Genomic DNA, 26,187 nt, shown 5'->3' with positions numbered 1-26,187 from the left:
TAAGGGGAAATTGTTGTGTGCCTGCCATTGAAAATATTGTCTTTCACGTTTGAATGAAAAATACAATTCGTTTTGGAGACTCAAGGGTTTTCTCAATCAATAGCATAGTTTAAGATACCAGAAGCAGGGTCATATTCTACAAAATAGACAGTGACTGTGTTTCTGTGCAGCCTCTGATTATCTCCCTGTTTATAAAATGCCAGTATGTCAGTTTTAAATGAGAAGGTTGGTCCGCCTTCAGTCGGTTGGCGAAAGGGCTGTCCACTTGAAGGTCAAGCTTGTCTCTCTCACTTTTCTGATGTGCTGTATACTTGGTTGATTTGTGTGAAATGTTTGCTGTGTGCATTCGTGTGTATCTGACCTTGGATGTTTTTCTATTTACAGAGAGTATCAGGAAGATTATTGACAAGTCCTCAACCAAGTTTATACGTGGCATTAAGCTTGAAACCAAAAATGGCAAATCAGAGGATAGGATACTGGTGAGTAGTGTCTGAATAACTTACACTGGTAAAAACAGCAGTTGCTGTATTGATATGCTGACTGAGTGGGTGGTATTCCCACAGATGATTGTTGAGCTTTTGATATAGAAGAGCTCTCCAGACCATCCACACACAGTACTATTCCACCCCTCACTACGCCAAAAAACAAGTCTGATACAGTGGATGGATACTACATAACACATTGGATGGAAACCTGATGGGTGGTCTATGAGAGACATGATGCAACATAGGCAGTATTGAAGTGCAATTAATTGCTATGGTCAATTACATACTGAGCGCAAGCTATGGCCAGACTGGCCACATGCCATGAATATATTAAGTTGATAGGTTTCTGCTTCCCCATCCCTGGCTGTGCCTGGGCTCTGTATTGGAATAATGTAGGACAGAGAGGTCTGTAATAGCAGCAGCTTGGGGAGGCTCTGTCTCTCTGAGACACTGGCGGTGGAGGCAATGCCGGGCGCGGGCGGACCACTGCCTTTGATTCTGGGTGCTGTCATCAGAGTATGTGGGGCAAAGATGTGAAATCTCCATTTGTGGAGCTGCAGCCTTGCCAGCTCACAGGACTAAATCTGGGCCAGTGAGCTCTTTTAGTATAGATCACAACCTGTGTGAGTACAGCAAATAGGGAGAAGTATAAGAAACAGACCGACCAAATAACAAAAGCTGCTCAACACTTTTAGAAAGAAAGGTGCTATCTAGAACCTAAAAGGGTTCTGCGGCTGTCCCCATAGAAGAATCATTTGAAAAAAAGCTTTTGGTTACAGGTGGAACCCAAAAGGGTTTCTCCTATGGGTACTGCCGCAGAACCCCTTTGGAACCCTTTTTTCTATGAGTGTAGCAACTCCACATAAAACTGCATTGAAATGTTTTCATGTTTTTGTGCTCCCCAAAAACTACCACAAGCCTTCCCCTTAACTCCCTGATGAGGCAATGGGCTGAACCCCCAGCAGGGCAGGCAGGCCTTGGCAGAGAGTCATTCCCTTGATGACTGCTTAATGATTCATTATGGTGCGAGTTGGAAGAGTTTTGCATGTACCCTTTGCAATTCAGTGTCTTTGGTATGTCTGTCTATCTGTCGGGACTATGTTATCTCTTCAGTCCCCGCTGTCCAATCTCTCTCTGCTAAACTGTTCCTTTTTTTTACTCTGAACTGTCTGTAATTGTAGTCTCTGTGGGACTGGCTGAGGAGAGGGTCAGGATTTAAGGTGTCAAGGGAACGGGAAGTGTGAAATGCTTGCTTGCTATTAGGCTTGGGCTAGGGTTAATATTTTATAGCAGGTTCAGGATGGGGCTAGGGCCATTGTTTTTATTTCATGTCATGGTCACTGTACTGTAAATGAGGCTTTGGTTTCCTTGATTGTGAATTATTTAACCAGTATACTTCCAGTACTTGTTTGTGTATAACAGTCGCCTCTCCCCCTTATCAGTCCAATAAGAAAAGACAGGCATCTCTGCTCCAAAAACAGACACATGCATAATGATATTCCACGATAAGTGTGGTATGTCCCTTTGATCTGGAAGACTTTGATGAGGACTGTCCTGGGGGAACTGTCTCCCCACCCTTCTCTCCTGGGGGAACTGTCTCCCCACCCTTCTCTCCTGGGGGAACTGTCTCCCCACCCTTCTCTCTTGGGGGGACTGTCTCCCCACCCTTCTCTCCTGGGGGAACTGTCTCCCCACCCTTCTCTCTTGGGGGGACTGTCTCCCCACCCTTCTCTCTTGGGGGGACTGTCTCCCCACCCTTCTCTCTTGGGGGGACTGTCTCCCCACCCTTCTCTCCTGGGGGAACTGTCTCCCCACCCTTCTCTCTTGGGGGGACTGTCTCCCCACCCTTCTCTCCAGCATGATTTACTTGTATAAACTCATATGGTACAGTACGCACACACTGTCTCCACCCCCTACCCAGGATACCTCCCCCCAACTCATCACGTTAATGTGATACTATCTGCACATTTTAATAAACTCCTTCAGACACAGTGTCTTTGAAGTGACTTGTTGGAAATGCAGGAGACTCTTGCTCTCTTTTTCTCCCTTTCTCTCTCTAACATCAGACACACCCCTCGTTGTGGGGGGTTTGATGTTGTGTGTGTGGGTGTTGTGGGGGGTTTGATGTTGTGGGGGTTTGATGTTGTGTGTGTGTGGGGGGGTTTGATGTTGTGGGGGGTGTGTGTGTGTTGTGGCTGCCGGCAAGTGTTTGACTCTGATGGGTAGAGTCAAGCACCTCTCTCTCAAAATGCAACAGAGAGGGGGAGCCATCATTTAATTACAGCTTTTCAGTAAGAGGGCATACTGTGTACTAGTGTTACTGGGGAGAGAACAAATGAGAGTGATAGCCACAAAGAGAAATGGCAGAGGAGAAAATGTTCCTCCATCCCTCTTCAGCTACTTCTCAGAGAGCTGTTTTAAAGGGGCATCAGAGAGGAAGGGGGAAATGATCAGGAGTGAAGGACGAGAGTCTGAGAGAGGAAGGGAGAGAACATCTGATAAATATGTTTGTTTATCTGATGAAAATGTTACACTGTGCTTGAACAATATTTACTAAAGATTCTTCATTCTCCCCAAAAATATGGACAGAAGGAGCATGAGACTAGGGCATAGAGATTGTGTTTGTAGCTCAAGGGGATTTAATGTGTGAGCGTACGTTTACAGTACATCTGTGTGTGGGTGTGTGCGTATGTGTGATTTATTTGAATGACTTCCCTATGTAACTATTATTGTTGTAATAATTTCTATAGAGCATCTTAATGCACAGCCTGCGAATGCAATCCTCCCCAGGGTACACCGCAGCCCATCCATAGCATGATGTTATGGAAAAAATATTCCTACCCAGATCAATAGATGAATAGAGAGAGGACTCCACATCTCACTCGGCATTACCATGGCAACCCATCAGAGAATCTGATGCCCTTAGCGAGTCTTGAGTGTGCAGTGAACTTTTGCTCAGGATGGATTTAATTTGTTCCTGTTTCTCTGGCTGTCTCAGGTTCTCACAACATGGAGACTCTATCTCCTGGTTGCCAAGGTTCCAACAAAGGTAGCGCACATGATCCGTATGTACAGTATTTACCACATACCATGCACATAATTATCAGCATGTTAACAAATAGGTGCAAAATGTGGCGTTCATTGCAGATAGAGGTGACATTTAACTTCTTGGAGATCCGAGCCATGAACAGTCACCCTGAGCATCAGGTGAGTAACATAATGCCAGGTGAACTGAGGTTTTGAATGGCCATGTTCGTGCATTGTCCCTGTGGCCTCTTCATTACAACTAATTAGTTGTCTAAACAAATTTATTATGGAGTGTCAATCATCTCAACATCTGAGTAATTATTTGAAATCAGTTAATCTCAATATTTGGCATAATGGAGATATGAGGATCTTCATTCCTGTAAGTAGAGCTACTGTAACCATATATTTCCTGCAGTTAACTGTCAGTTATCCATTTCAAACTTCAGCACTATGCCATCAAAATCACTGTGGTGCCTGTATCACTCAACAGTCATTGAAACTATGCTGTTTCTGTGCAGGTCGTCATAGACACGGACAAGTCCACTTATTCCTTGTGGCTACAGTCACGTGACCACCTCAGTCATGTGGTCAGCCATGTTAACTTTGCCCTGTCCAGAATATTTAACAACTCTGTGTTTGCGTAAGTGTCCATTCTCAGACAGCACAGACTCCTTTACCAGACAGTGTTGAAACCCAGACAAATAAGTAATGTTAGCTAATTTGTCCCTTCTAACTTAAACCTCCTTTTGTCCTCTCTCTCTCTTTCAGTCCCTCCATCTGTCATTCAGACAGTGAACTTTCTGAGGGAAGCAGGAAGTACTCCCCCAGCTCAGAGACGTCTATGGAAACCCAGAGGGCCTGTGGTAAGAGACTCACAGGCAGGAAGGCAGGCATACAAAGACAGACAGACAGACACACAGCATAAGCAGGCATGTGCACAGATAGGGCTCTACCTGTGCAGAGCACATGCCCCTTTGCCTTTCCAGTCTCCAAAGTGCCCTTTTGGGTGGTGGTATAATTTCCCCCAAAATTATAATTTTCTAATAAATATTTTGTCATTGTTGTTCGGCAGTCATCGCGTGCGCCTGGTTGTGCCTGTTTACCAGTCTGCCCTGTACGGAGATTGTGCGCACCTGGTATCCAAACATGCATGGCTTGAGAGATGCGGTCACTGGTCATGTGTGTGTTCGTGTGTGTGTGGCTAGCTACCTTTTTTAAATATCAACAGTACTGCCACTGTAGCATAACATTTGATTAACACTTGATTCAGCCTACATCATCATCACTATTCAGTCTGGTTGGCTGATACGCTCAGCAGAGAGAGGCAGAAAGACAGGAGCGACTGCATCATCGCCCTCTGACTGAACTCCATCCCTCCTTCAGTCAGGTTATGCACGTGTGTCAGGGCAGCAGCAACGCAGGTAGTTTAGACTCTAGCTAACCACCATATACAAAAATATCCACACAAGCCGCTAGCTAGCCGTACATTATGAGTTAGGCGATTATGAATATTATATTATGAACTTATTATTTGATTCGAGCATTGAAGATAAATCACAGTCAGTCAAATAAATCGAGCTAGCTAAATAATCAGCTGAAAGCCCACCCTCTTTTCCAGATGTCAATCACGAGGCACTGTATTTAGCTTGCTTATGTGTGATGATGACTGAGTGTGTTGTTGCAGAAATAAATAGGTCCATGGTCAACAATGTTATACATTTCGAGATATGAATTGTGAAGGGGTGCGGGCATTTTGAGCACATGCCCCTTGAAAGGTCTCTTCACGTACCTCTGCATATGAGACAGATTCAGGAAGATGATAGACAGTCATAGGAAATTGTTGAGTAATTTGATTAAGAGACAAATGGATAGAGAAACCCACTGCACTACATACAGTGTATAGCACATTTACAGTTGACATTTTAGTCATTTAGCAGACACTCTTATCCAGAGCAACGCACAGTTAGTAGATTCATCTTAAGATAGCTGGGTTCACAACTATATTTTTACACAGACATTGTAGAGTAATTACACTGCTTGTTGTCTCTCTCTTCCCTTCTTTCTTTTCCCTCTTTCCCTCTCTGAAATAACCAAGTGCTATTTAAACACTCACCATCCGCTATTTTTCTTCCTCACTGTCTGTCTCAGGAGGGTTTTCGGAGACCTACGCTGCCCTGTGTGACTATAATGGAATCAGCTGCAAGGAGGAAGTGCAGTGGGTAAGCGCAATGGGAGTGGGCCGGTTGTGTGTGAGTGCACAGGAGAGTTATATACAACACTGTACTTTCAATTGAGGGGGTCATATACTATAGCAAGTGGACTCATGGGTAATCTTGTTCCTAGGATGTGGACACTATCTATCACTCCCAAGACAACAGGGAGTTTAATCTAGTGGACTTCAGCCACCTGGAAAGCAGGTGAGAGAAGGGGAGAGGGAAAGAAAGACAGAAAGAAAGAGGGCATAACTCTATCAAGTTGATGCTGCTGCAGCCTTAATAAATCCAGTTGCTAAATATATATTAAGGGTATTATGAAATGTACCTGTTTCAGTGCAGTAATTGTTGTGTGTTTATGACAGGGACTTGGCAGTTATTGTGGCATCAATGGCGTACAATACCTGGTTCACCAAACTATACTGTAAGGACATACGCATAGTAAGTATCCTTCTGTCTGTCTCTCCTTGTGCTTTAAATGGTAATTGATATTATTCAGAAGTTATTATACGTGCAATGAAATTAGATCATTTCTAATTTCAGGGGTCAGAGGTCACTGAGCAGGTTCTGCACACCCTCAGTAAGTCCTCCAGTCTGGAAGAAATCACTCTGGAGAATGCTGGGCTCAAATCGTGAGTTTTCCCTTGCTTCACACTTCTCACCCATACTTAAAAAAATAATAAGAATTGTGTTAGAACCTTAAACTAAAAAGTGTTTGTGTGTGTCATTGTGTCTATGTCCAAATGTGTGTACTGTATATTGTGTATGTTGCAGTGACTTTCCTCAGAAGCTGTCAGTTGCGCTCTCAGAGAATCCTGCTTCTGTCATCCACTCTCTGAATCTGGCCCACAACACACTGGACAACCAAGGTACCAAGCAGATGCCTAACTTCCTGTTTGACTTCCACACTAGTTTGACTTCCACATTATGTTTGTTTTAGTGACATCTCTCCTCCTCTGGTGTAGGTGTGGCTAACCTCATCCAGCAAGTGTGTCGCCTCAGCAAAGGACTGCGTCTCCTCAACCTCTCCAAGACCTTCATCAACTCCAAAGGTTTAGACTGCTTCACCTCTCCATCCTTCCATCGCTCAATCTCTCCATCTCTCTACTTTCCACACCTGGAGAGAAGGCCCCACCCCCCTGTCCTACTCCATGTTGCATAAGCATCCTCCTCTACATCTCAGTGTCCCCTGACGTTAATACAAGGCAGTAATTCAGCAAGCAGGGACAGTCAGCTGGAGAATCAGTTAATGAACACCTCCAACTGTGTTTGGGTTTGACGAAGCAGCAATAGCTGATGGAACATGCCACTAAGCTATGCATGCATGCTACTTTTCTAGTTGAGGTGATATAAACCTCTGTACCTCCTGTAATTCCCCCACCAACATCTCTGTGTGTTAACGTAATGTTTTGTCTACTCTACAAAGCTTCAAGAGTCATGATATGCCCCCACGGTAACCATCCTTCAGGCAGAATGCTCTGTGTTACTCCCCCACTTTTTAAATATTTTGAATTGGAATACTGAATATTGAATATTGAATTATACTTCACACAGTTACGGATGAGAATCACATGACTAAAAATATTCTGAAACTGGATTTTTTTGTTGTGTAAACTGTGTACATTTGCATTAGCTAGCTGAATGCATCTCTCATGGCTTCCCCCTCCCTCTCTCTGTGTGTCTCAGGTGTGGTGTCTCTGTCTCAGGCTCTGTGCTCCAGTGATGAGTATTCTAACTCTCTGCTGCACCTGGACCTGAGCAAGAACCCTGGGTTCCTGTCTGGGGAGGATGCCTCGGTTAGAAAACACACACACATACACTTATACATACACTCATACTCTGTAAACAAACCAACAGTATAGTAAATGCACTGCTGATGGCTTATGAGTCAGTTTCTCAGTTAACCATCTTTTCTCTCTCTTTCTTTAGAATCTGTGCCTGTTCCTGTCCCAGCCTAATTGTCTGGTCCATTTGGACCTGTCTGGCACTGACTGTTCTGTTGACTCGGTGAGAATCTAGTGTCTCTGAGAATTTGATTGCACACTTATAGAATTAAGCATTTTAAAGAGTTTATCTGCAACTTCTGTCTTTTTCTTCCTCTATAATCCCCAACCGCTGTCTTTTTCTCTCTCCCACTAAACTGCACAACACAACTCTCGCTTCTCTCACGTAGCTATTTGGGGCTCTGCTGAGGGGTTGTTGTGCCGATCTCTCCTACTTGAATCTCTCCAGAAATACCTTCTCCCATAGGTTAGTCACATCCTTGAGATGAACTATTTATTTGTTGTGATGTGGCCGCAAAACGCTTTGTGGCTCGGCGTGAGGATGGAAGGCTAATTTTTAGCAAGGGATCTTTTTTCTTCTTAAAATCCTCAGGCTTGATCTTTCGCTCTCTTTTACTTTTCACTCTTATCTGTCTTATCTCTGTCGTTCTCTTCAATGTGAAATCAAAAATATGCTTTGTGGGAATCACTGGAACATTGTGTTCCTTTCTGTAGTTGTGTCTGTGGTTTTAAACTTCTAGAGCTGTCTGCATAGATAAGACTCATGAATATGAAGCAGAGCTATTTATCATCTGACCCCACTTGCTCCCTCCTCTTTGACCAGCTCCATTGTCTCTGTCTCATTCCATCTGAATACGCTCTCCACTTCATACCAGTCTCTTATTTACCCAGACTATCAACAATTTACCACTCACCTTCTATCACTTTTCCCTCCCACTCCATCTCTACTTCTTCCTTTCCTCTCTCATTCATCTCACTCTGACCTCGCTCCTCTCCCAGGAAAGTGAAGGAGACCCTGCCGTTGTTCCGTCAGTTCTTCAGCTCGGCCTTCAGTCTCACCCATGTCAGCCTGGCCTCTATGAAGCTGCCCCCTGAGGCCCTGAGGTCAGTTCCCCTATTCTCCCCTGGTCTCTCTCTCACACCTGCATCTCACTGGAGTGACTGGGGCCAGGCTAGCTGGTCACCATGACAAATGACACTACGTTAAAGGGTGTGAATTTCCAGAAAGAGAAAGAAGCTAAAATTCTTTGTTGTTAACACCTTTTCCCCTTATGTTTATTTGTCCCGCTCTCTTTCTTTAGGTCTCTCTTCATCGGTCTGACCACAAACCCTCACATCAATGACCTACACCTGGACATTAGTGGCTGTGAGGTACAAGTCTGTCACTCTGTACACAACATTCAATTCCTGCTGGCCTTTATATAATTGACCATGTCTATCTCTCTGGCATTCATTGCTTATGTTTCCAATAAGGACTTACTGAGCAGTAGCTATAGATGAAAACTATGTCAAGGTCTCCTGTTATTGTGCTTTGAATGTCCTCCTCCTCTCACACATGCTCTCTGTCCTGTCTTTCTGTCTTTCTGTCTGTCTGTTTGTCTGTCTGTCTGTCTGTCTGTCTGTCTGTCTGTCTGTCTGTCTGTCTGTCTGTCTGTCTGTCTGTCTGTCTGTCTGTCTGTCTGTCTGTCGTGTCTCAGCTGAAATCTGCAGGAGCTTCTGTGATCCAGGAGCTGTTCCCTAGGCTCTCCTCCATCGCCACTCTGGACATCTCAGACAACGGTGAGCAGAATGACAGACTGCACCACTATGGCACAGTGTGATACTCTGCACCACTGTGGCAGCCTGCACCACTCAAGCTAGTTTTGTGTGAGGGGGTTGTCTGTTTGAGCTTGTTTTGTATGAGGGGATGGTGTGTGCTTGATGTAGTTGTGTTTACAGGGCTGGATGCAGACCTTCTCTCAGTTCTACCAGCTCTCTCCAGACACACCTCCCTAAAGCACCTGTATCTGGGCAAGAACTTCAACATCAAGAGCAGGTACAGTACTACAGAGGCACTCTGTGTGTGTGTGTGTGCGTCAGTTTGCATCAGAGCTTGATTTTCCTCAGGCAGACTGGGATGATTACGAAAGCAGCAGGAAATGACTAGTGCCAGAGCTCCTGCTGAGTGTAGCCTGAACTGCCTCTCTCCCCATGGATCTATGTACAGGGTGCTGGATGAAATCCTACACAAGCTGGTCCAACTCATACAGGAGGAGGAGTGTGTGAGTGAGAATGCGTCACAATTCACACATCATTCACACATTACACACAATTGAATATTCACTGATTGTACGGAAACACATTGTGAAATACTGATATTCTCCACACACACAGACTGTATTGTACATGGTATTCTCTCATACGTACATATTCTTTATTTTCTACAGTATAGTGTTTCCCTTCGAGTACCTTGCATTCAGAAAGTATTCAGACCCTTTGACTTTTTCCACCTTTGGTTAGGATACATCCTTAGTCTACATTTTTTTAATTTTATTCCTCATCAATCTACACACATTACCCCATAATGACAAAGCAAAACAGTTTTTTTGAATAATTTTTCTAAGTTATTTTTTTTTGGGGGGGGGGGGAAATATCACATTTACTTAAGTATTCAGACCCTTTACTCAGTACTCTGTTGAAGCATCTTTGGCAGCGATTACAGCCGTGAGGCTTCTTGGGTATGAAGCTACAAGCTTAGCACACCTGAGTTCTCCCATTCTTCTCTGTAGATCGTCTCAAGCTCTGTCAGGTTGGATGGGGAGCGTCACAGCTATTTTCAGGTCTCTTCAGAGTTGTTGGATCGGGTTCAAGTCCGGGGTCTGGCTGGGCCACTCAAGAACATTCAGAGACTTGTCCCGAAGCCACTCCTCCTTTGTCTTGACTGTGTGCTTAGGGTCGCTGACCTGTTAGACTCTGGCGAAGTTTCACCTTCCGAGGTCCTGAGCGCTCTGGAGCAGATTTTCATCAAGGATCTCTCTGTACTTTGCTCTGTTCATCTTTGCCTCGATCCTGACTAGTCTCCCAGTCCCTGCCGCCTAAAAACAGCCCCACAGCATGATGCTGCCACCACCATGCTTCACTGTAGGGATGGTGCCAGGTTACCTCCAGACGTGACGCTTGGTTTCTCATGTTTCTCATGGTCTGAGAGTCTTTAGGTGCCTTTTGGCAAACTCCAAGCGGGCTGTCATGTGCCTTTTACTGAGGAGTGGCTTCTGTCTGGCCTCTCTATACCATAATGGCCTGATTGGTGGAGTGCTGCAATGATGGTTGTCCTTCTGGAAGGTTCTCCCATCTCCACAGAGGAACTCTAGAGCTCTGTCAGTGACATCGGGTTCTTAGTTACCTCCCTGACCAAGGCCCTTCTCCCCCGATTGCTCAGTTTGGCCGGGCGGCCAGCTCTATGAAGAGTATTGGTGGTTCCAAACTTCTTCCATTTAAGAATGATCGAGGCCACTGTGTTCTTGGGGACCTTCAATGCTGCAGACATTTTTTTTATACTCTTCCCAGATTATGTGTTTGACGTAATCCTGTCTCGAAGCTCTATGGACAATTCCTTCGACCTCATGGCTTGGTTTTTGCTCTGACATGCACTGTCAACTGTGGAACCTTATATAGACAGGTGTGTGCCTTTCCAAATCATGTCCAATCAATTGAATTTACCACAGGTGGACTCCAATGAAGTTGTAGAAACATCTCAAGGATGATCAATGTAAACAGGATGCACCTGAGATCAATTTCGAGTATCATAGCAAAGGGTCTGAAAACTTATGTAAATAAGGAATTTCAGTTTTTTTATTTTTTATTAATTTGTATATCACTCCATGGACCTCTTACTGTGGGCTGTAACATATTGTGCCCTCTGAATTATTTCCTTTCTGTACAAAACTGACACATCACTCTATTACAAATGCTAAATTCCTCAGTTCCTCCTCAGCACTGCTGCCACCTGTTCCTAGCTGTATTTAACCATCTCTCTCCACTGTCATCTCCTTCTCCTTTATTTTTCTGTCATCTGTTCTGTCCTACCCTTTTCTTCTGCTTTACCTCTCCACTGCTCTCCACCCTATCCCATCTCCCTCCATCCTCACCCTCTCGCTCCCCTCTTCCCTGTCCCTCCCCAGGCCCTCCAGTCCCTCTCACTGGCTGACTCGCGGCTGCGTTCTCGGGGCACAGTGCTGGTAAACGCTCTGGGCAGCAACACCTGTCTGCGAAAGGTGGACCTGAGTGGGAACAGCCTGGAGGACATTGGAGCCAAGATGCTGAGCAAAGCCCTACAGATCAACACCACACTCAGGCAAGAGACAGAGACAGGGAGGGAAAGAGATAGAAGGTATGGTTGTGTTTGACACTGGTTCTCCCCTGTCCTGACAGGAGTGACTTGGTTGGATGGTTGTGTTTGACACTGGTTCTCCCCTGTCCTGACAGGAGTGACTTGGTTGGATGGTTGTGGTTGTGTTTGACACTGGTTCTCCCCTGTCCTGACAGGAGTGACTTGGTTGGATGGTTGTGGTTGTGTTTGACACTGGTTCTCCCCTGTCCTGACAGGAGTGACTTGGTTGGATGGTTGTGTTTGACACTGGTTCTCCCCTGTCCTGACAGGAGTGACTTGGTTGGATGGTTGTGTTTGACACTGGTTCTCCCCTGTTCTGACAGGAGTGACTTGGTTGGATGGTTGTGGTTGTGTTTGACACTGGTTCTCCCCTGTTCTGACAGGAGTGACTTGGTTGGATGGTTGTGGTTGTGTTTGACACTGGTTATCCCCTGTCCTGACAGGAGTGACTTGGTTGGATGGTTGTGGTTGTGTTTGACACTGGTTATCCCCTGTCCTGACAGGAGTAACTTGGTTGGATGGTTGTGGTTGTGTTTGACACTGGTTATCCCCTTCCTGACAGGAGTGTGACGTGGGATCGTAACAACACCTCAGCTACAGGATTCCTGGATGTGGCTCGAGCCCTTGAACAGTGAGACTGTTTGTGCTTCAAACACACACACACACACACACACACACACACACACACACACACACACACACACACACAGACACAGACACAGACACAGACACAGACACAGACACAGACACACACAGACACAGACTTCTAAGCAAGTCATTTGATTTAAATAGGATCCGAGAGACATTGGGGTACCTGAAGTTCTGTCTAATTTACATTCACTGTTGTTCTGAGTATTTTCAGAATTAGCTGGCTAATATATAAACTCAGGTACACAGGAACCAAACCTAGCTTACTTTACACACACAGGACTAAACACGTACTTGTGAGGCTCAGCCAGAGAGCTTTGACTTCCCCTTAATCAGGCTGCAATAATCAAAGCATTACTCATCCTATCACAGTGCCATAGTCCAGCATAATGTGAGGGAACTCTGGGAGTTCTGTCCACTGGGGATATTAAGGCTTGGGTCTCTAACTGTTTTTCTGCAGCTCTTTTTCTATTTCCTTCCTTTCTGTCTCCTTTCTAACTCAAACCCCTTCTCTTTCTTTTAACTCTGCCGGTGGGTTTTCTCTCAGTAACTTCACCTTGCAGTACATGCCCCTCCCCCTCAGTGACATCAGCCAGGCGTACCGTAGTACCTCGGAGAGGACAGAGCAGGCACTGACCAAGGTGGGCTTCTGATGCTACCCGAGTTCATCTGCACCCATCTCAATTCCTCCCTCCATTCCTCTGTTAACCATCCTCTCATCTAATCTGCTTTGTCCTTTCCTCCCCTGCTTCTTTTCTCTACAGGGGATCTAGCATCACCAACCCTTTCCTACTTTTTCCATTTCAAATTACACTGCTTCATTGAGATTACCACACATGACCATATTGCCAGTGTGAGTGAATGGTTTTTATCTGTGGTCATCAGATCCAGCGTGCTCTGCTGCGGAACAACCAGACTCAGCGCTTCTCTCAGAGACAGGCTCTACGGCTGCACCAGGGCCTGGTCACCAGCACTGCTGAACAGGTACATACAGCATATGTATATTATTCATGTGTGTGTGATTGAGAGAGAGTGAGTTGAGCCATCACGAGAGCAATATGTGTGTATTGTAAACCTGTATGTCTTTTACTGACGTTCCTCCTGCTTGTCTGTTCTCTGTTTCCCAGGTGATGGAGCGTCTGAGTGTGTGTGTGCAGCAGCAGGTGTGTGTGCTGCGTGGAGTAGGGGAGATGGAGGAGATTCAAGCTGCTAAACAGGTGCTGAAGGAGGCCAGAAACTCCCGTGCGGTGAGTGTGTGTACATGCCTGAATCATTTCTCTAACATCTGGAGCGTAGGTGAGTTTAAAGTGTTAATTGTATGTCTTTGTGTATTCATATGACCCCCCAACCGTCTCTCTCAATTCAAATTCAATTTCAATTTAAGGGCTTTATTGGTATGGGAAACATATGTTTACATTGCCAAAGCAAGTGAAATAGATAATAACAAAATTGAAATAAACTATAAGAAATGAACAGTAAACATTACACAAAAGTTCCATGAGAATAAAGACATTTCAAAAGACATATTATGTCTATATACAATGTTGTAATGATGTGCAAATAGTTAAAGTACAAAAGGGAAATTAAATATAGGTTGTATTTACAATGGTGTTTGTTCTTCACTGGTTTATCTCTCGCCCTTTTTATGTATTTTTTTTCTCTCACTCTCTCTCAGCTGTACCCCTCTCTCTGTGAGCTAGCTCATGTGCTGTCAGTAGACGGGCCAGTCAGACAGAGACTGGACCAACTGGCAGGGGAACTGACCAAAGCAGCTGACAAGGAACTACAGGTATACTGCTCAATACTGTACATCACTCATTCAACATCATCTGTTTACTTACTCCTTCACCATTTCTTAATCAAACATAGACATAGTTGTTTATTTGTTTGTTTAATTGGTCGTTTGATTGACTGATTGACAGGTGATTGTTGATTCCATGGTGTCTCTCTGTCGTGAGTTGTGCCCGCTGTCCTCCTCTGCAGCGGAGAGATTAAGTCCTCCGCTCTCGTCTGTCTTGGAGCGCGTCTCCATCCCTCGCTCCGCCATCCGCACAGCCTTGATGGAGAGAGCAGCACAGGACATTCACCGAGCGCTGGAGTAAGGGGGAGGGAGGGAGAGGGGGAGCTGAGGGAGGAAGATAAGCAATGCAGCTTTCTTTGTTCAATTGAATCAGTGTGGGTATCTGTGAACTTATACTACCATACTCTCTTCTCCCTCCTCTCTGCCCTGCCCTCCCTCTCCCTTTCCTCCCCACACTTTTTGTCTCTCTCCCCCTCTCTCAGGGAGGTGAAGCTCTCAGTGGTCTCCTATCTCACCAACTCCATTGTGGATCAGATCTTGCAGGAGCTCTACGCCACTCACAAGACTCTGGTATAGACACGCTGCCATCTGTCTGTGTCTCTGTCTATCTATATGGGCTTGTCACCTTTTGCTTACAATTATTGGTAAAGATTTACTTGAAAGGGGTATACAGGCATTCATAACACCATTACACTTATGCAGTATCATTCATAGAAACATTCACAACACCTTTATTAAACCAGTCAGAACACATTTATGAGAGTTGCAGTATTATTCATAACAAACTTCATAATACATTTATTGAAGTGTATTGTCTGATCCCTGTCCCAGACGCGTCGGGTGTCCCAGGTGAAGCGCTGGGAGGTAACATGTGACGGAGGAACAGGTCTGAGGTCACACAGACACAGAGACTCTCTGGACCTCACAGATGATGAGATGGGCACCAGTATAGTGAGCATTGTGTGTTGGGATTGTCTGCTTAGGTTGTGTGTATGGTATGTGTGAGCGTATGTGTTCTGTGATTGTCTGTTTGGGATGTGTTTGTTTGTTTTTGCTTCTACGTCTTTCTCTGCCTTCTCTAGGACACAATTGCCATTAAGAAGCATAGCTCTAGAACTAGACGTATTCGACCTGTCTCTACCAGGCTGAGTGAGTATGTCTCCGTACCACTATCTCTCTATCCTTCTCTTCCTACCTGCTCTCTTTTAGACGTCATTAGTGACTGTCTGTTTTCCTCTCCCTTTCTCCTTTCCTCTCCTTCCCTCTCTCCTTTCCTCTCCCTCTCCCTCTCTCTCCTTTCCTCTCTCTCTGAGAGAGCCATTTATGGCTGATGTGCATGCCAGCCTAAGCCCATTCCTGCATCAACATACAGTGCATTCAGATAGTATTCAGATGCCTTGACTTATTCCACATTGTTTTACGTTAGTCTTATTCTAAAATTGATTTTAAAATGCTTTCCCTCAATCTACATACAATATCCCGTAATGACAAAGTGAAAACAGGTTTTTAGAAATTTTGGCAAATGTATTGAAATGTATAAAAAGATCCTCTCAATCTCTGTCAGGTTGGATGGGGAGCGTCACTGCACAGCTATTTTCAGGTCTCTCCAGAGATGTTAGATCGGGTTCAAGTCCGGGCTCTGGCTGGGCCACTCAAAGACATTCAGAGACTTTGTCCCGAATCCGCTTCTGCGTTGTCTTTGCTGTGTGATTGTCCTGTTGGAAGGTGAACCTTCGCCCCAGTCTGAGGTCCTGAGCGCTCTAGAGCAGGTTTTCATCAAGGATCTCATACTTTCGTTCATCTTTCCCTCGATCCTGACTAATCTCCCAGTCCCTGCCGATGGAAAAACATCCCCACAGCATGATGCAGCCACCACCATGCTTCACCGTAGGGATGGTGCCAGGTTTCCTCCAGACATGACGCTTGGCATTCAGGCCAAAGTGTTCAATCTTGCTTTCATCAGACAAAAGAATCATGTTTCTCAAGATCTGAGACTCTTTTAGGTGCCTTTTGGCAAACTCCAAGCAGGCTGTCATGTGCCGTTAACTCAGGAGTGGCCTCCGTCTGGCCACTACCATAAAGGCCTGATTGGTGGAGTGCTGCAGAGATGGTTGTCCTTCTGGAAGGTTCTCCCATCTCCACAGAGGAACTCTGGAGCTCTGTCAGAGTGACTACCGGGATCTTGGTCAGGGAGTTGACTAAGAACCAAGGCCCTTCTCCCCCGATTGCTCAGTTTGGCCTGGCAGCCAGCTCTAGGAAGAGTCTTGGTGGTTCCAAACTTCTTCCATTTAAGAATGATGGAGGCCACTGTGTTCTTGGAGACCTTCAATGCTGCAGAAATGCTCTGTTACCTTTCCCAGATCTGTGCCTCAACACAATCCTGTCTCGGAGCTATACGGACAATTCCTTCAACTTCATGGTTTGGTTTTTGCTCTGATATGCACTGTCAACTGTGGGATCTTATATAGACAGGTGTGTGCCTTTCCAAATCATGTCCAATCAATTGAAATTACCACAGGTGGACTCCAAGTTGTAGAAACATCTCAAGGATGATCAATGGAAACAGGATGCACCTGAGCTCTATTCTGAGTATCAAAGCAAAGGGTCTGAATTCTTATGTAAAATAAGGTATTTCTGTATTTTTAATTTTTAATACATTTGCAAACATTCTAAAAACCTGTTTTCACTTTGTCATTATGGGGTATTGGGTGTAGATTGAGGATATATATATTTTTTTAATCCATTTTAGAGTAAGGCTGTAACATAACAAAATGTGGAAAAAGTGAACTGGCCTGAATACTTTCCAAATACACTGAATTTGAGTGCAGTTGCTAATTGTTGTAGTTTTTAAACAGTATGTCTTTGAAGCACCGTTGACAGCGCCACATGACTCCTATGGGAACTTCTAGCCCCTCGCCACTTCCTTCTCCATTTATCTCGTCATCTTTTCATCTTTTTTCTCTCTCTTTCAGGCCAGTGTGATGACTCCAGCTCCTCCCCACCCCCCTCTGCGTCCTCTTCTTTCTCTTCTTTCTCGGCCTTCTCTCGCTCTACGTCCTGGGAGGGGCTGCCTGAGCTCCCTACCCAAGGTGCACCTCTCCATCATGTGACGCGGGTTAGGCCGAGGCCCCCACGGAGGCACCGAGCAGGACATGCCCCCTCTGACACAGTAAGAGGAAGCTGACCTCAGCATCTCACCCCATATGGAGTATATAATGTTGCTACTGAACTGCTCAGAATGTTTGTAATACTTGCCTGTGAATATGGAAATACAGGATCTATAATAACTTATATGTGAACTTTAAAAACTCTGAGTAACATAGAGATACTTGCATATTAATAACACAGGATACAGATGTTATTAGCATAGATAATGACAACTAAAAAGATACTATTCCATTATGATACATGCATCATTTATAACTTGTGGCCATATTAATTTGCTTATTAAATAAACCAGATATGAATATTGATACAGGTTTCTAACTCTCTGCTGTTCGTGTGTGTGTGTGTGTGTGTGTGTGTGTGTGTGTGTGTGTGTGTGTGTGTGTGTGTGTGTGTGTGTGTGTGTGTGTGTGTGTGTGTGTGTGTGTGTGTGTGTGTGTGTGTGTGTGTGTGTGTGTGTGTGTGTGTGTGTGTGTGTGTGTGTGTGTGTGCTCATGCGCATATTCTATTCCATTAGAGCAGTGGTTCCCAAACTGTTTATAGTCCCGTACCCCTTCAAACATCCAACCTCCAGCTGCGTACCCCCTCTAGCACCAGGGTCAGCACACTTTATTAAACATAAGAATGAGTGTGAGTTTTTGTCACAACCCGGCTCGTGGGAAGTGACAAAGAGCTCTTATAGAACCAGGTGTCGTGGCAATTTCCTGTATTACCAAATGAGGAGAGTTACAAACTTCATCTTTAATAATGTGTGAGCTTTACTATAGCCCTTTGACTCTCAGATCAATTCAGTGTCTATAATGAATTCTGAGAGTCCCTATAAAAGAATACCAAGATATTTTATAGCCAAGATACACCACCCTAGTCGACATGACAAACCACAGATAATAGGAACTCTTCACAAAGGGCCTTTTACTTGAGAAAGGAGTATCCCTTAGCCAGATTGCATTCACTATAAATTATCGCTCAGTTTGGTCTCTAAAACGAGGTTCTAATCTCGTTCCTGGTACTTCATAGTACAAAAACATTACCTCACTATCTGGAATGCTCTTTAGGTTTTATTGGCCAAAGACATCGTAAATCTCCTCTGTCAGTGCTATCTTATAGAGGCCCATCCTCAGTGGAACACTGAACACACAATAGTCGACAGATTCTATTCTGTCAAATAAAACAACCATTCTAATGCAATACAAAGATTATAATATAATTTTACAAGCACTATAACATAATCTCGCAATTTTTCACGACACAGGGCACAAATAATAATATAAAAAATAGTCATTATTTTGGTTCTTTATTTAACCATCTTACAAATAAAACCTTATTTGTTAATTGAAAATGGTGACTAACTCACCACAGGTTAATGAGAAGGGTGTGTTTGAAAGGATGCACATAGTGGGGCAAAAAAGTATTTAGTCAGCCACCAATTGTGCAAGTTCTCCCACTTAAAAAGATGAGAGAGGCCTGTAATTTTCATCATAGGTACACTTCAACTATGACAGACAAAATTAGAAAAGAAATCCAGAAAATCACATTGTAGGATTTTTAATGAATTTATTAGCAAATTATGGTGGAAAATAAGTATTTGGTCACCTACAAACAAGCAAGATTTATGGCTCTCACAGACCTGTAACTTCTTCTTTAAGAGGCTCCTCTGTCCTCCACTCGTTACCTGTATTAATGGCACCTGTTTGAACTTGTTATCAGTATAAAAGACACCTGTCCACAACCTCAAACAGTCACACTCCAAACTCCACTATGGCCAAGACCAAAGAGCTGTCAAAAGACTTTAGAAACAAAATTGTAGACCTGCACCAGGCTGGGAAGACTGAATCTGCAATAGGTAAGCAGCTTGGTTTGAAGAAATCAACTGTGGGAGCAATTATTAGGAAATGGAAGACATACAAGACCACTGATAATCTCCCACAATCTGGGGCTCCACGCAAGATCTCACCCCGTGGGGTCAAAATGATCACAAGAACGGTGAGCAAAAATCCCAGAACCACACGGGGGGACCTAGTGAATGACCTGCAGTGAGCTGGGACCAAAGTAACAAAGCCTACCATCAGTAACACACTACGCCGCCAGGGACTCAAATCCTGCAGTGCCAGACGTGTCCCCCTGCTTAAGCCAGTACATGTCCAGGCCCGTCTGAAGTTTGCTAGAGAGCATTTGGATGATCCAGAAGAAGATTGGAGAATGTCATATGGTCAGATGAAACCAAAATAGAACTTTTTGGTAAAAACTCAACTCGTCGTGTTTGGAGGACAAAGAATGCATCCAAAGAACACAATACCTACTGTGAAGCATGGGGGTGGAAACATCATGCTTTGGGGCTGTTTTTCTGCAAAGGGACCAGGACGACTGATCCGTGTAAAGGAAAGAATGAATGGGGTCATGTATCGTGAGATTTTGAGTGAAAACCTCCTTCCATCAGCAAGGGCATTGAAGATGAAACGTGGCTGGGTCTTTCAGCATGACAATGCTCCCAAACACACCGCCCGGGCAACGAAGGAGTGGCTTCGTAAGAAGCATTTCAAGGTCCTGGGGTGGCCTAGCCAGTCTCCAGATCTCAACCCCATAGAAAATCTTTGGAGGGAGTTGAAAGTCCGTGTTGCCCAGCAACAGCCCCAAAACATCACTGCTCTAGAGGAGATCTGCATGGAGGAATGGGCCAAAATACCAGCAACAGTGTGTGAAAACCTTGTGAAGACTTACAGAAAACGTTTGACCTCTGTCATTGCCAACAAAGGGTATATAACAAAGTATTGAGAAACTTTTGTTATTGACCAAATACTTATTTTCCACCATAATTTGAAAATAAATTCATAAAAAATCCTACAATGTGATTTTCTGGATTTTTTTTCTCATTCTGTCTGTCATAGTTGAAGTGTACCTATGATGAGAACTTGCACAATTGGTGGCTGACTAAATACTTTTTTGCCCCACTGTAACTCTGCAATGTTAGGTTGTATTGGAGAGAGTCTCAGTCTTAAACAATTTTCCACACACAGTCTGTGCGTGTATTAAGTTTTCATGCGACTGAGGGCCGAGAATCCACTCTCACATAGGTGCGTGGTTGCAAAGGGCATCAGTGTCTTAACACCTCGATTTTCTACGGCAGGATACGCTGAGCGCAGCCCTATCCAGAAATCTGACAGTGGCTTCTGATTTTAAATTAAATTTTCACATAACTGCTTGTTGCAATTTTGATGAGGCTCTCTTGTTCAGATATTGGTAAGTGGACTGGAGGCAGGGCATGAAAGGGCTAACGAATCCAGTTGTTTGTGTAATCCGTTTTGGGAAAGTACCTGCGTAATTGCGCACCCAACTCACTCAGGTGCTTCGCTATATCACATTTGACATTGTCCGTAAGCTTGAGTTAATTTGCACACAAAAAATCATACAATGATGGAAAGACCTGTGTGTTGTCCTTGTTAATGCAGACAGAGAAGAGCTCCAACTTCTTAATCATAGCCTCAATTGTGTCCCGCACATTGAATATAGTTGCGGAGAGTCCCTGTAATCCTAGATTCAGATCATTCATGCGAGAAAGAACATCACCCAGATAGGCCAGTCGTGTGAGAAACTCGTCATCATGCAAGCGGTCAGACAAGTGAAAACTATGGTCAGTAAAGAACTTTAAGCTTGTGTCTCAATTTTTTTTTTTTACTTGTCAATACTTTGCCCGTTGATAACCAGCGCAGTTCTGTATGTTGTAAAAGCATTACATAGTCACTGCCCAAATCATTGCATAGTGCAGAAAATACACGAGAGTTCAGGGGCCTTGCTTTAACAAAGTTAACCATTTTCACTGTAGTGTCCAAAACGTCTTTCAAGCTGTCAGGCATTCCCTTGGCATCAAGAGCCTCCCGGTGGATGCTGCAGTGTACCCAAGTGGTGTCGGGAGCAACTGCTTGGACGCGCGTTACCACTCCACTATGTCTCTGTCATGGCTTTTGCGCCATCAGTACAGATACCAACATGAGCAGCAGCTACGTTTGGCTACATACGGACCGTTAGTGGAATTCCCACGAGAGAGTAATGGTTAATGTGATTGGATGTTAATTATTTGACTAGCCTACCTGTATATGACATTGTGTTGTTATTTCGCTGAACACTAGATGGTTTAATTACATTTTTTGGCAGTGAAACGAGGCTACTCAGGCGAGAGAAAAAAAACTCTCCCAAATGTTTAGCCTCGTTGGAAAATATAAATGGACTGTTTGAAAATGTGAAGAAAAAATTGTTCAACAAAATGTACCCCAGTTTGGGAATACCTGCATTAGAGCAATTATTCCTGTAATTAACATAATGATAATACAAAAACTTTTAATTGAATGAATTTATGACTCATGCTTAATTCCCACTGTATAGCATATTCCCAAATACTGGGGCCTCCCAGCTCCCGGCAGTGGCAGCATGCTGCTCTATTTTCAGGATGATTTGGATTGTGTCCAGGGTTGTCTATACTAAGTGAATTACTCCAATTGGGTTAAGTCATCTCTCCAAAGCTCTGTAGTATAATCCATTTGTATTATTACCAACAGAACACTTTAAAAATTTAACCGTACCCCCCCCCCAAAAAAGTACTTTGATGTTTAAAAAGGCTTCTGAAGTTTAATGTCCACTTTTCAATTTCAGACTTGATTTTCCCTTACATAAAATGTATCAACCCCTACAAAAATGTCCATTAATTATAATCCACCTAATAATTAACATTTCATGTTGCTGCAAGAAAAATGTCTGCTGTGAGAAACTGGTGAAATTAAGATCCTACATCTATCTGTATGGTCAATCTAAAATATGGGTGTTTTTCTCTGTCCCCAGCAAAATGGAGCTGTCACCCCTATTGATCATGGACTCCCAGATTTCTACACCAAGAGAGTGCTCCCTGATAGGTAGATCTCCCCCTCTCACTTTCTCTCTCTTTCTCCTACACACCTCTCTCTCTCTCTCTCTCTCTCTCTCTCTCTCTCTCTCTCTCTCTCTCTCTCTCTCTCTCTCTCTCTCTCTCTCTCTCTCTCAATGACTAAAGGCAATTGGAGTGAATAGCACACCATATGCATGATCTAAATTACATGAATCCCCCAAAGAAACTACAACCTAAGTCATTTAGCATAGGCTCTACTTTCCATCAGTCCATTGACTGCTTTCAGGAGAAGGACTTTACAGTAGGTGAGCTCTGCCTTTAGTAATAGTTTTAGAGAGTATCCTCTCCGCCTGTCACAGGCTGGCAGAGTAATGCTGGTCCATGCTAAAGTACACCCACACAACAGATCATCTTGTTAAGTTTATGCTTTTAGTATTATTACATTTACTGTTAAACATATTTCTAAAGTAATGCACTCTGGATAAAGCATTGTGTGCCAGGAGTGGTATCCTAGCAACATCCCTTGCTGCTGGGAAGTGTTATTAAGTTTCAGTGAGGCAGCAGCCCAGAGAAACATGCACTATTTTTTGGCTGTCCCCATAAACCTTTTTGGTTCCAGGCAGAACCCTTTTGGGTTTCATGTTGAACCATATGTAGAAAGGGCTCTACATGGAATCCAAAAGCTTTCTACCTGGAACCAAAAGGGTTCTACCTGGAACCAAAAAGGCTTCTTCAAATGTTTATCCTATGGGGACAGCTGAAGAACCCTTTTAGATTCTAGATGGCATCTTTTTTCTAAGAGTATTTGGGGGTCTGATGATAGAGAGAATAATAAAAAGTGCAGGTGCTGACTAGGGACAAACTGAACAGATATGTATCTTAAAAAATATAGACAAACTGTATTTTTACAGCATAGCTATGGTCAGTTTGTCTCTCATAACATCTGCTTTTTGTCTTTACCCTTTCTCTTTTTCCTGTTTCGCTCCCCTCATCTCTCTTTACCCTCTCCATCTCTCTTTCCCTACATCAGTCAGTTGTCCTCTCTCCATAAAGCCCACTCCCTCAGACGAAAGAAGAGACGCAATATGCTGGCCATCTTTGGTTTCCGTAGGAACCGCAACTCAACGCTCTCCAATCAGGGGCCAGATTCTGGCGGAGACGGATGTGGGGAAGAGTGTCGCACTGTCACCATGGCACCCACAGGGTTTGTGAATCCTCATTATCATACATACACACTCTCCCATGTAGTATGATATATGCAGCTGCAATCTGCACAGTATGATATACAGTTGAAGTCGGAAGTTTACATACACTTAGGTTGGAGTCATTAAAACTCATTTTTCAACCATTCCACAAATTTCTTGTTAACAAACTATAGTTTGGGCAAGTCGGTTAGGACATCTACTTTCTGCATGACACAAGTAATTTTACCAACAATTGTTTACAGAAAGATTATTTCACTTATAATTCACTGTATCGCAATTCCAGTGGGTCAGAAGTTTACATACACAAAGTTGACTGTGCCTATAAACAGCTTGGAAAATTCCAGAAAATTATGTCATGGCTTTAGAAGCTTCTGATAGGCTAATTGACATAGTTTTAGCCAATTGGAGGTGTACCTGTGGATGTATTTCAAGGCCTACCTTCAAACTCAGTGCCTCCTTGCTTGACATCATGGGAAAATCAAAAGAAATCAGCCAAGACCTCAGAAAACGTTTTTTAGAGCTCCACAAGTCTGGTTCAACCTTGGGAGCAATGTCCAAACGCCTGAAGGTACCACGTTCATCTGTACAAACAATAGTAATCAAGTATAAACACCATGGGACCACACAGCCGTCATACCGCTCAGGAAGGAGACGTGTTCTGTCTCCTAGAGATGAATGTACTTTGGTGCAAAAAGTGCAAATCAATCCCAGAACAACAGCAAAGGACCTTGTGAAGATGCTGGAGGAAACAGGTACAAAAGTATCTACAGTAAAACGAGTCCTATATCGACATAACCTGAAAGGCCGCTCAGCAAGGAAGAAGCCACTGCTCCAAAACCAGCATAAAAAAGCCAAACTACGGTTTGCAACTGCACATGGGGACAAAGATCACACTTTTTGGAGAAATGTCCTATGGTCTGATGAAACAAAAATAGAACTGTTTGGCCATAATGACCATTGTTATGTTTGGAGGAAAAAGGGGGAAGCTTGCAAGCCGAAGAACACCATCCCAACCGTGAAGCACGGGGGTGGCAGCATCATGTTGTGGGGGTGCTTTGCTGCAGGAGGGACTGGTGCACTTCACAAAATAGATGGCATCATGAGGGAGGAAAATGATGTGGATATATTGAAGCAACATCTCAAGACATCAGTCAGGAAGTTAAAACTTGGTCACAAATGGACAATGACCCAAGCATACTTCCAAAGTTGTGGCAAAATGTTTTAAGGACAACAAAGTCAAGGTATTGGAGTGGCCATCACAAAGCCCTGACCTCAATCCTATAGAGAATTTGTGGGCAGAACTGAAAAGGTGTGTGCGAGCAAAGAGGCCTACAAACCTGACTCAGTTACACCAGCTCTGTCAGGAGGAATGGGCCAAAATTCACCCAACTTATTGTGAGAAGCTTGTGGAAGGCTACCCGAAACGTTTGACCCAAGTTAAACAATTTAAAGGCAATGCTACCAAATACTAATTGAGTGTATGTAAACTTCTGACCCACTGGGAATGTGATGAAAGAAATAAAAGCTGAAATAAATAATTCTTTCTACTATTATTCTGACATTTCACATTCTTAAAATAAAGTGGGGATCCTAACTGACCTAAGACAGGGAATTATTACTATGATTAAATGTCAGGAATTGTGAAATACTGAGTTTAAATGTATTTGGTTAAGGTGTATGTAAACTTCCGACTTCAACTGTATATGTCAGTGTTGCTGCATCTTCAGTCACTTTATTACATATCACCCACCACTTTATGAATGTATATATCTCATTCACTCTCTCTTTCTCTCTCTGTCCATCTGCTCGAATGATGGGCATTAAGTGCATGCTCTGTGGGCCCTGTGTGCTACTAGTCTAAATCAGTGCTGGGATGCAGCTCTGTGTTGACATGAGGAATGGGCATGCTGCCGGAGAGCACACCCTTACAGAAAAAACACATGATTTTACATGTAGAAAATCACATAATTTCACAGGAAATTTAAAGTCAAAACACGTGTTTTTGAAACACTACACCCATTTTCACATGTAGGGTGTGGTGTACTGCAGGGCAGTTCTCTAGGCCCTCTACCTTTTTCTATTTTTACCAATGACATGCCAGTGGCATTTAACAAAGCCTGTGTGGCCATGTATGCTGATGACTCAACTATATAAGTGTCAGCAACCACAGCTAATGAGGTAACAAACACTTAACAAGGACTTACAGTCAGTTTTGGAATGGGTGGCCAGTAATAAACTTGTCTTGAACATCTCTAAAACTAAGAGCATTGTATTTGGTACAAATCACTCCCTAAGCTCTAGACATCAGCTGAATCTGGTAATAAATGGTGTGGCTGTTGAAGAGAGTTGAGGAGACTTGGTTTTACCTTAGATTGTAAACTGTCATGGTCAAAACATATAGATGCAATGCTTGTGAAGATGGGGAGAGGTCTGTCCGTAATATACAGTGGCAAGAAAAAATATGTGAACCGTTTGGAATTACCTGGATTTCTGCATACATTTAACATAAAATTTGATCTGATCTTCAGATCTTCAGCATGCCCACAACAATAGACAAACAGTTTGCTTAAACTAATAACACACAAATTATTGTATTTTTCTTGTCTATATTGAATAC

General features: G+C 43.7%; 1 protein-coding gene across 6 annotated transcripts in view; it reads left to right on the top strand.

Moving 5' to 3' along the window:
* Positions 1 to 26,187, top strand: part of LOC139541332 (capping protein, Arp2/3 and myosin-I linker protein 3-like) — a 34,988-nt gene that overhangs the window by 2,433 nt on the left and 6,368 nt on the right. For 3 of the 6 annotated variants that reach the window (XM_071345878.1, XM_071345875.1, XM_071345876.1), the window contains exons 2-33: positions 385 to 479; positions 3,484 to 3,534; positions 3,633 to 3,692; positions 4,031 to 4,152; positions 4,281 to 4,375; positions 5,661 to 5,731; positions 5,856 to 5,929; positions 6,091 to 6,166; positions 6,269 to 6,357; positions 6,500 to 6,594; positions 6,691 to 6,777; positions 7,412 to 7,521; positions 7,655 to 7,732; positions 7,899 to 7,975; positions 8,509 to 8,613; positions 8,811 to 8,880; positions 9,207 to 9,288; positions 9,448 to 9,544; positions 9,716 to 9,770; positions 11,670 to 11,842; positions 12,441 to 12,509; positions 13,074 to 13,167; positions 13,412 to 13,510; positions 13,654 to 13,773; positions 14,202 to 14,315; positions 14,449 to 14,624; positions 14,810 to 14,897; positions 15,159 to 15,287; positions 15,410 to 15,476; positions 17,300 to 17,496; positions 22,323 to 22,393; positions 23,396 to 23,569. In XM_071345878.1, the coding sequence (XP_071201979.1) occupies positions 385 to 479; positions 3,484 to 3,534; positions 3,633 to 3,692; positions 4,031 to 4,152; positions 4,281 to 4,375; positions 5,661 to 5,731; positions 5,856 to 5,929; positions 6,091 to 6,166; positions 6,269 to 6,357; positions 6,500 to 6,594; positions 6,691 to 6,777; positions 7,412 to 7,521; positions 7,655 to 7,732; positions 7,899 to 7,975; positions 8,509 to 8,613; positions 8,811 to 8,880; positions 9,207 to 9,288; positions 9,448 to 9,544; positions 9,716 to 9,770; positions 11,670 to 11,842; positions 12,441 to 12,509; positions 13,074 to 13,167; positions 13,412 to 13,510; positions 13,654 to 13,773; positions 14,202 to 14,315; positions 14,449 to 14,624; positions 14,810 to 14,897; positions 15,159 to 15,287; positions 15,410 to 15,476; positions 17,300 to 17,496; positions 22,323 to 22,393; positions 23,396 to 23,569 (3,160 nt within the window). Of the gene's footprint in view, positions 1 to 384; positions 480 to 3,483; positions 3,535 to 3,632; positions 3,693 to 4,030; positions 4,153 to 4,280; positions 4,376 to 5,660; positions 5,732 to 5,855; positions 5,930 to 6,090; positions 6,167 to 6,268; positions 6,358 to 6,499; positions 6,595 to 6,690; positions 6,778 to 7,411; positions 7,522 to 7,654; positions 7,733 to 7,898; positions 7,976 to 8,508; positions 8,614 to 8,810; positions 8,881 to 9,206; positions 9,289 to 9,447; positions 9,545 to 9,715; positions 9,771 to 11,669; positions 11,843 to 12,440; positions 12,510 to 13,073; positions 13,168 to 13,411; positions 13,511 to 13,653; positions 13,774 to 14,201; positions 14,316 to 14,448; positions 14,625 to 14,809; positions 14,898 to 15,158; positions 15,288 to 15,409; positions 15,477 to 17,299; positions 17,497 to 22,322; positions 22,394 to 23,395; positions 23,570 to 26,187 lie in introns of those variants that run through there. The other 3 variants (XM_071345877.1, XM_071345880.1, XM_071345879.1) reach the window with 3 other exon arrangements.

The sequence above is a fragment of the Salvelinus alpinus genome, chromosome 16 (genome assembly GCF_045679555.1).
Source record: "Salvelinus alpinus chromosome 16, SLU_Salpinus.1, whole genome shotgun sequence".
In the NCBI taxonomy this organism is placed as follows: Eukaryota; Metazoa; Chordata; class Actinopteri; order Salmoniformes; family Salmonidae; genus Salvelinus; species Salvelinus alpinus.
Note: the sequence above shows the minus strand (reverse complement) of the source record. Positions and strands in the feature narration are given on the sequence as shown.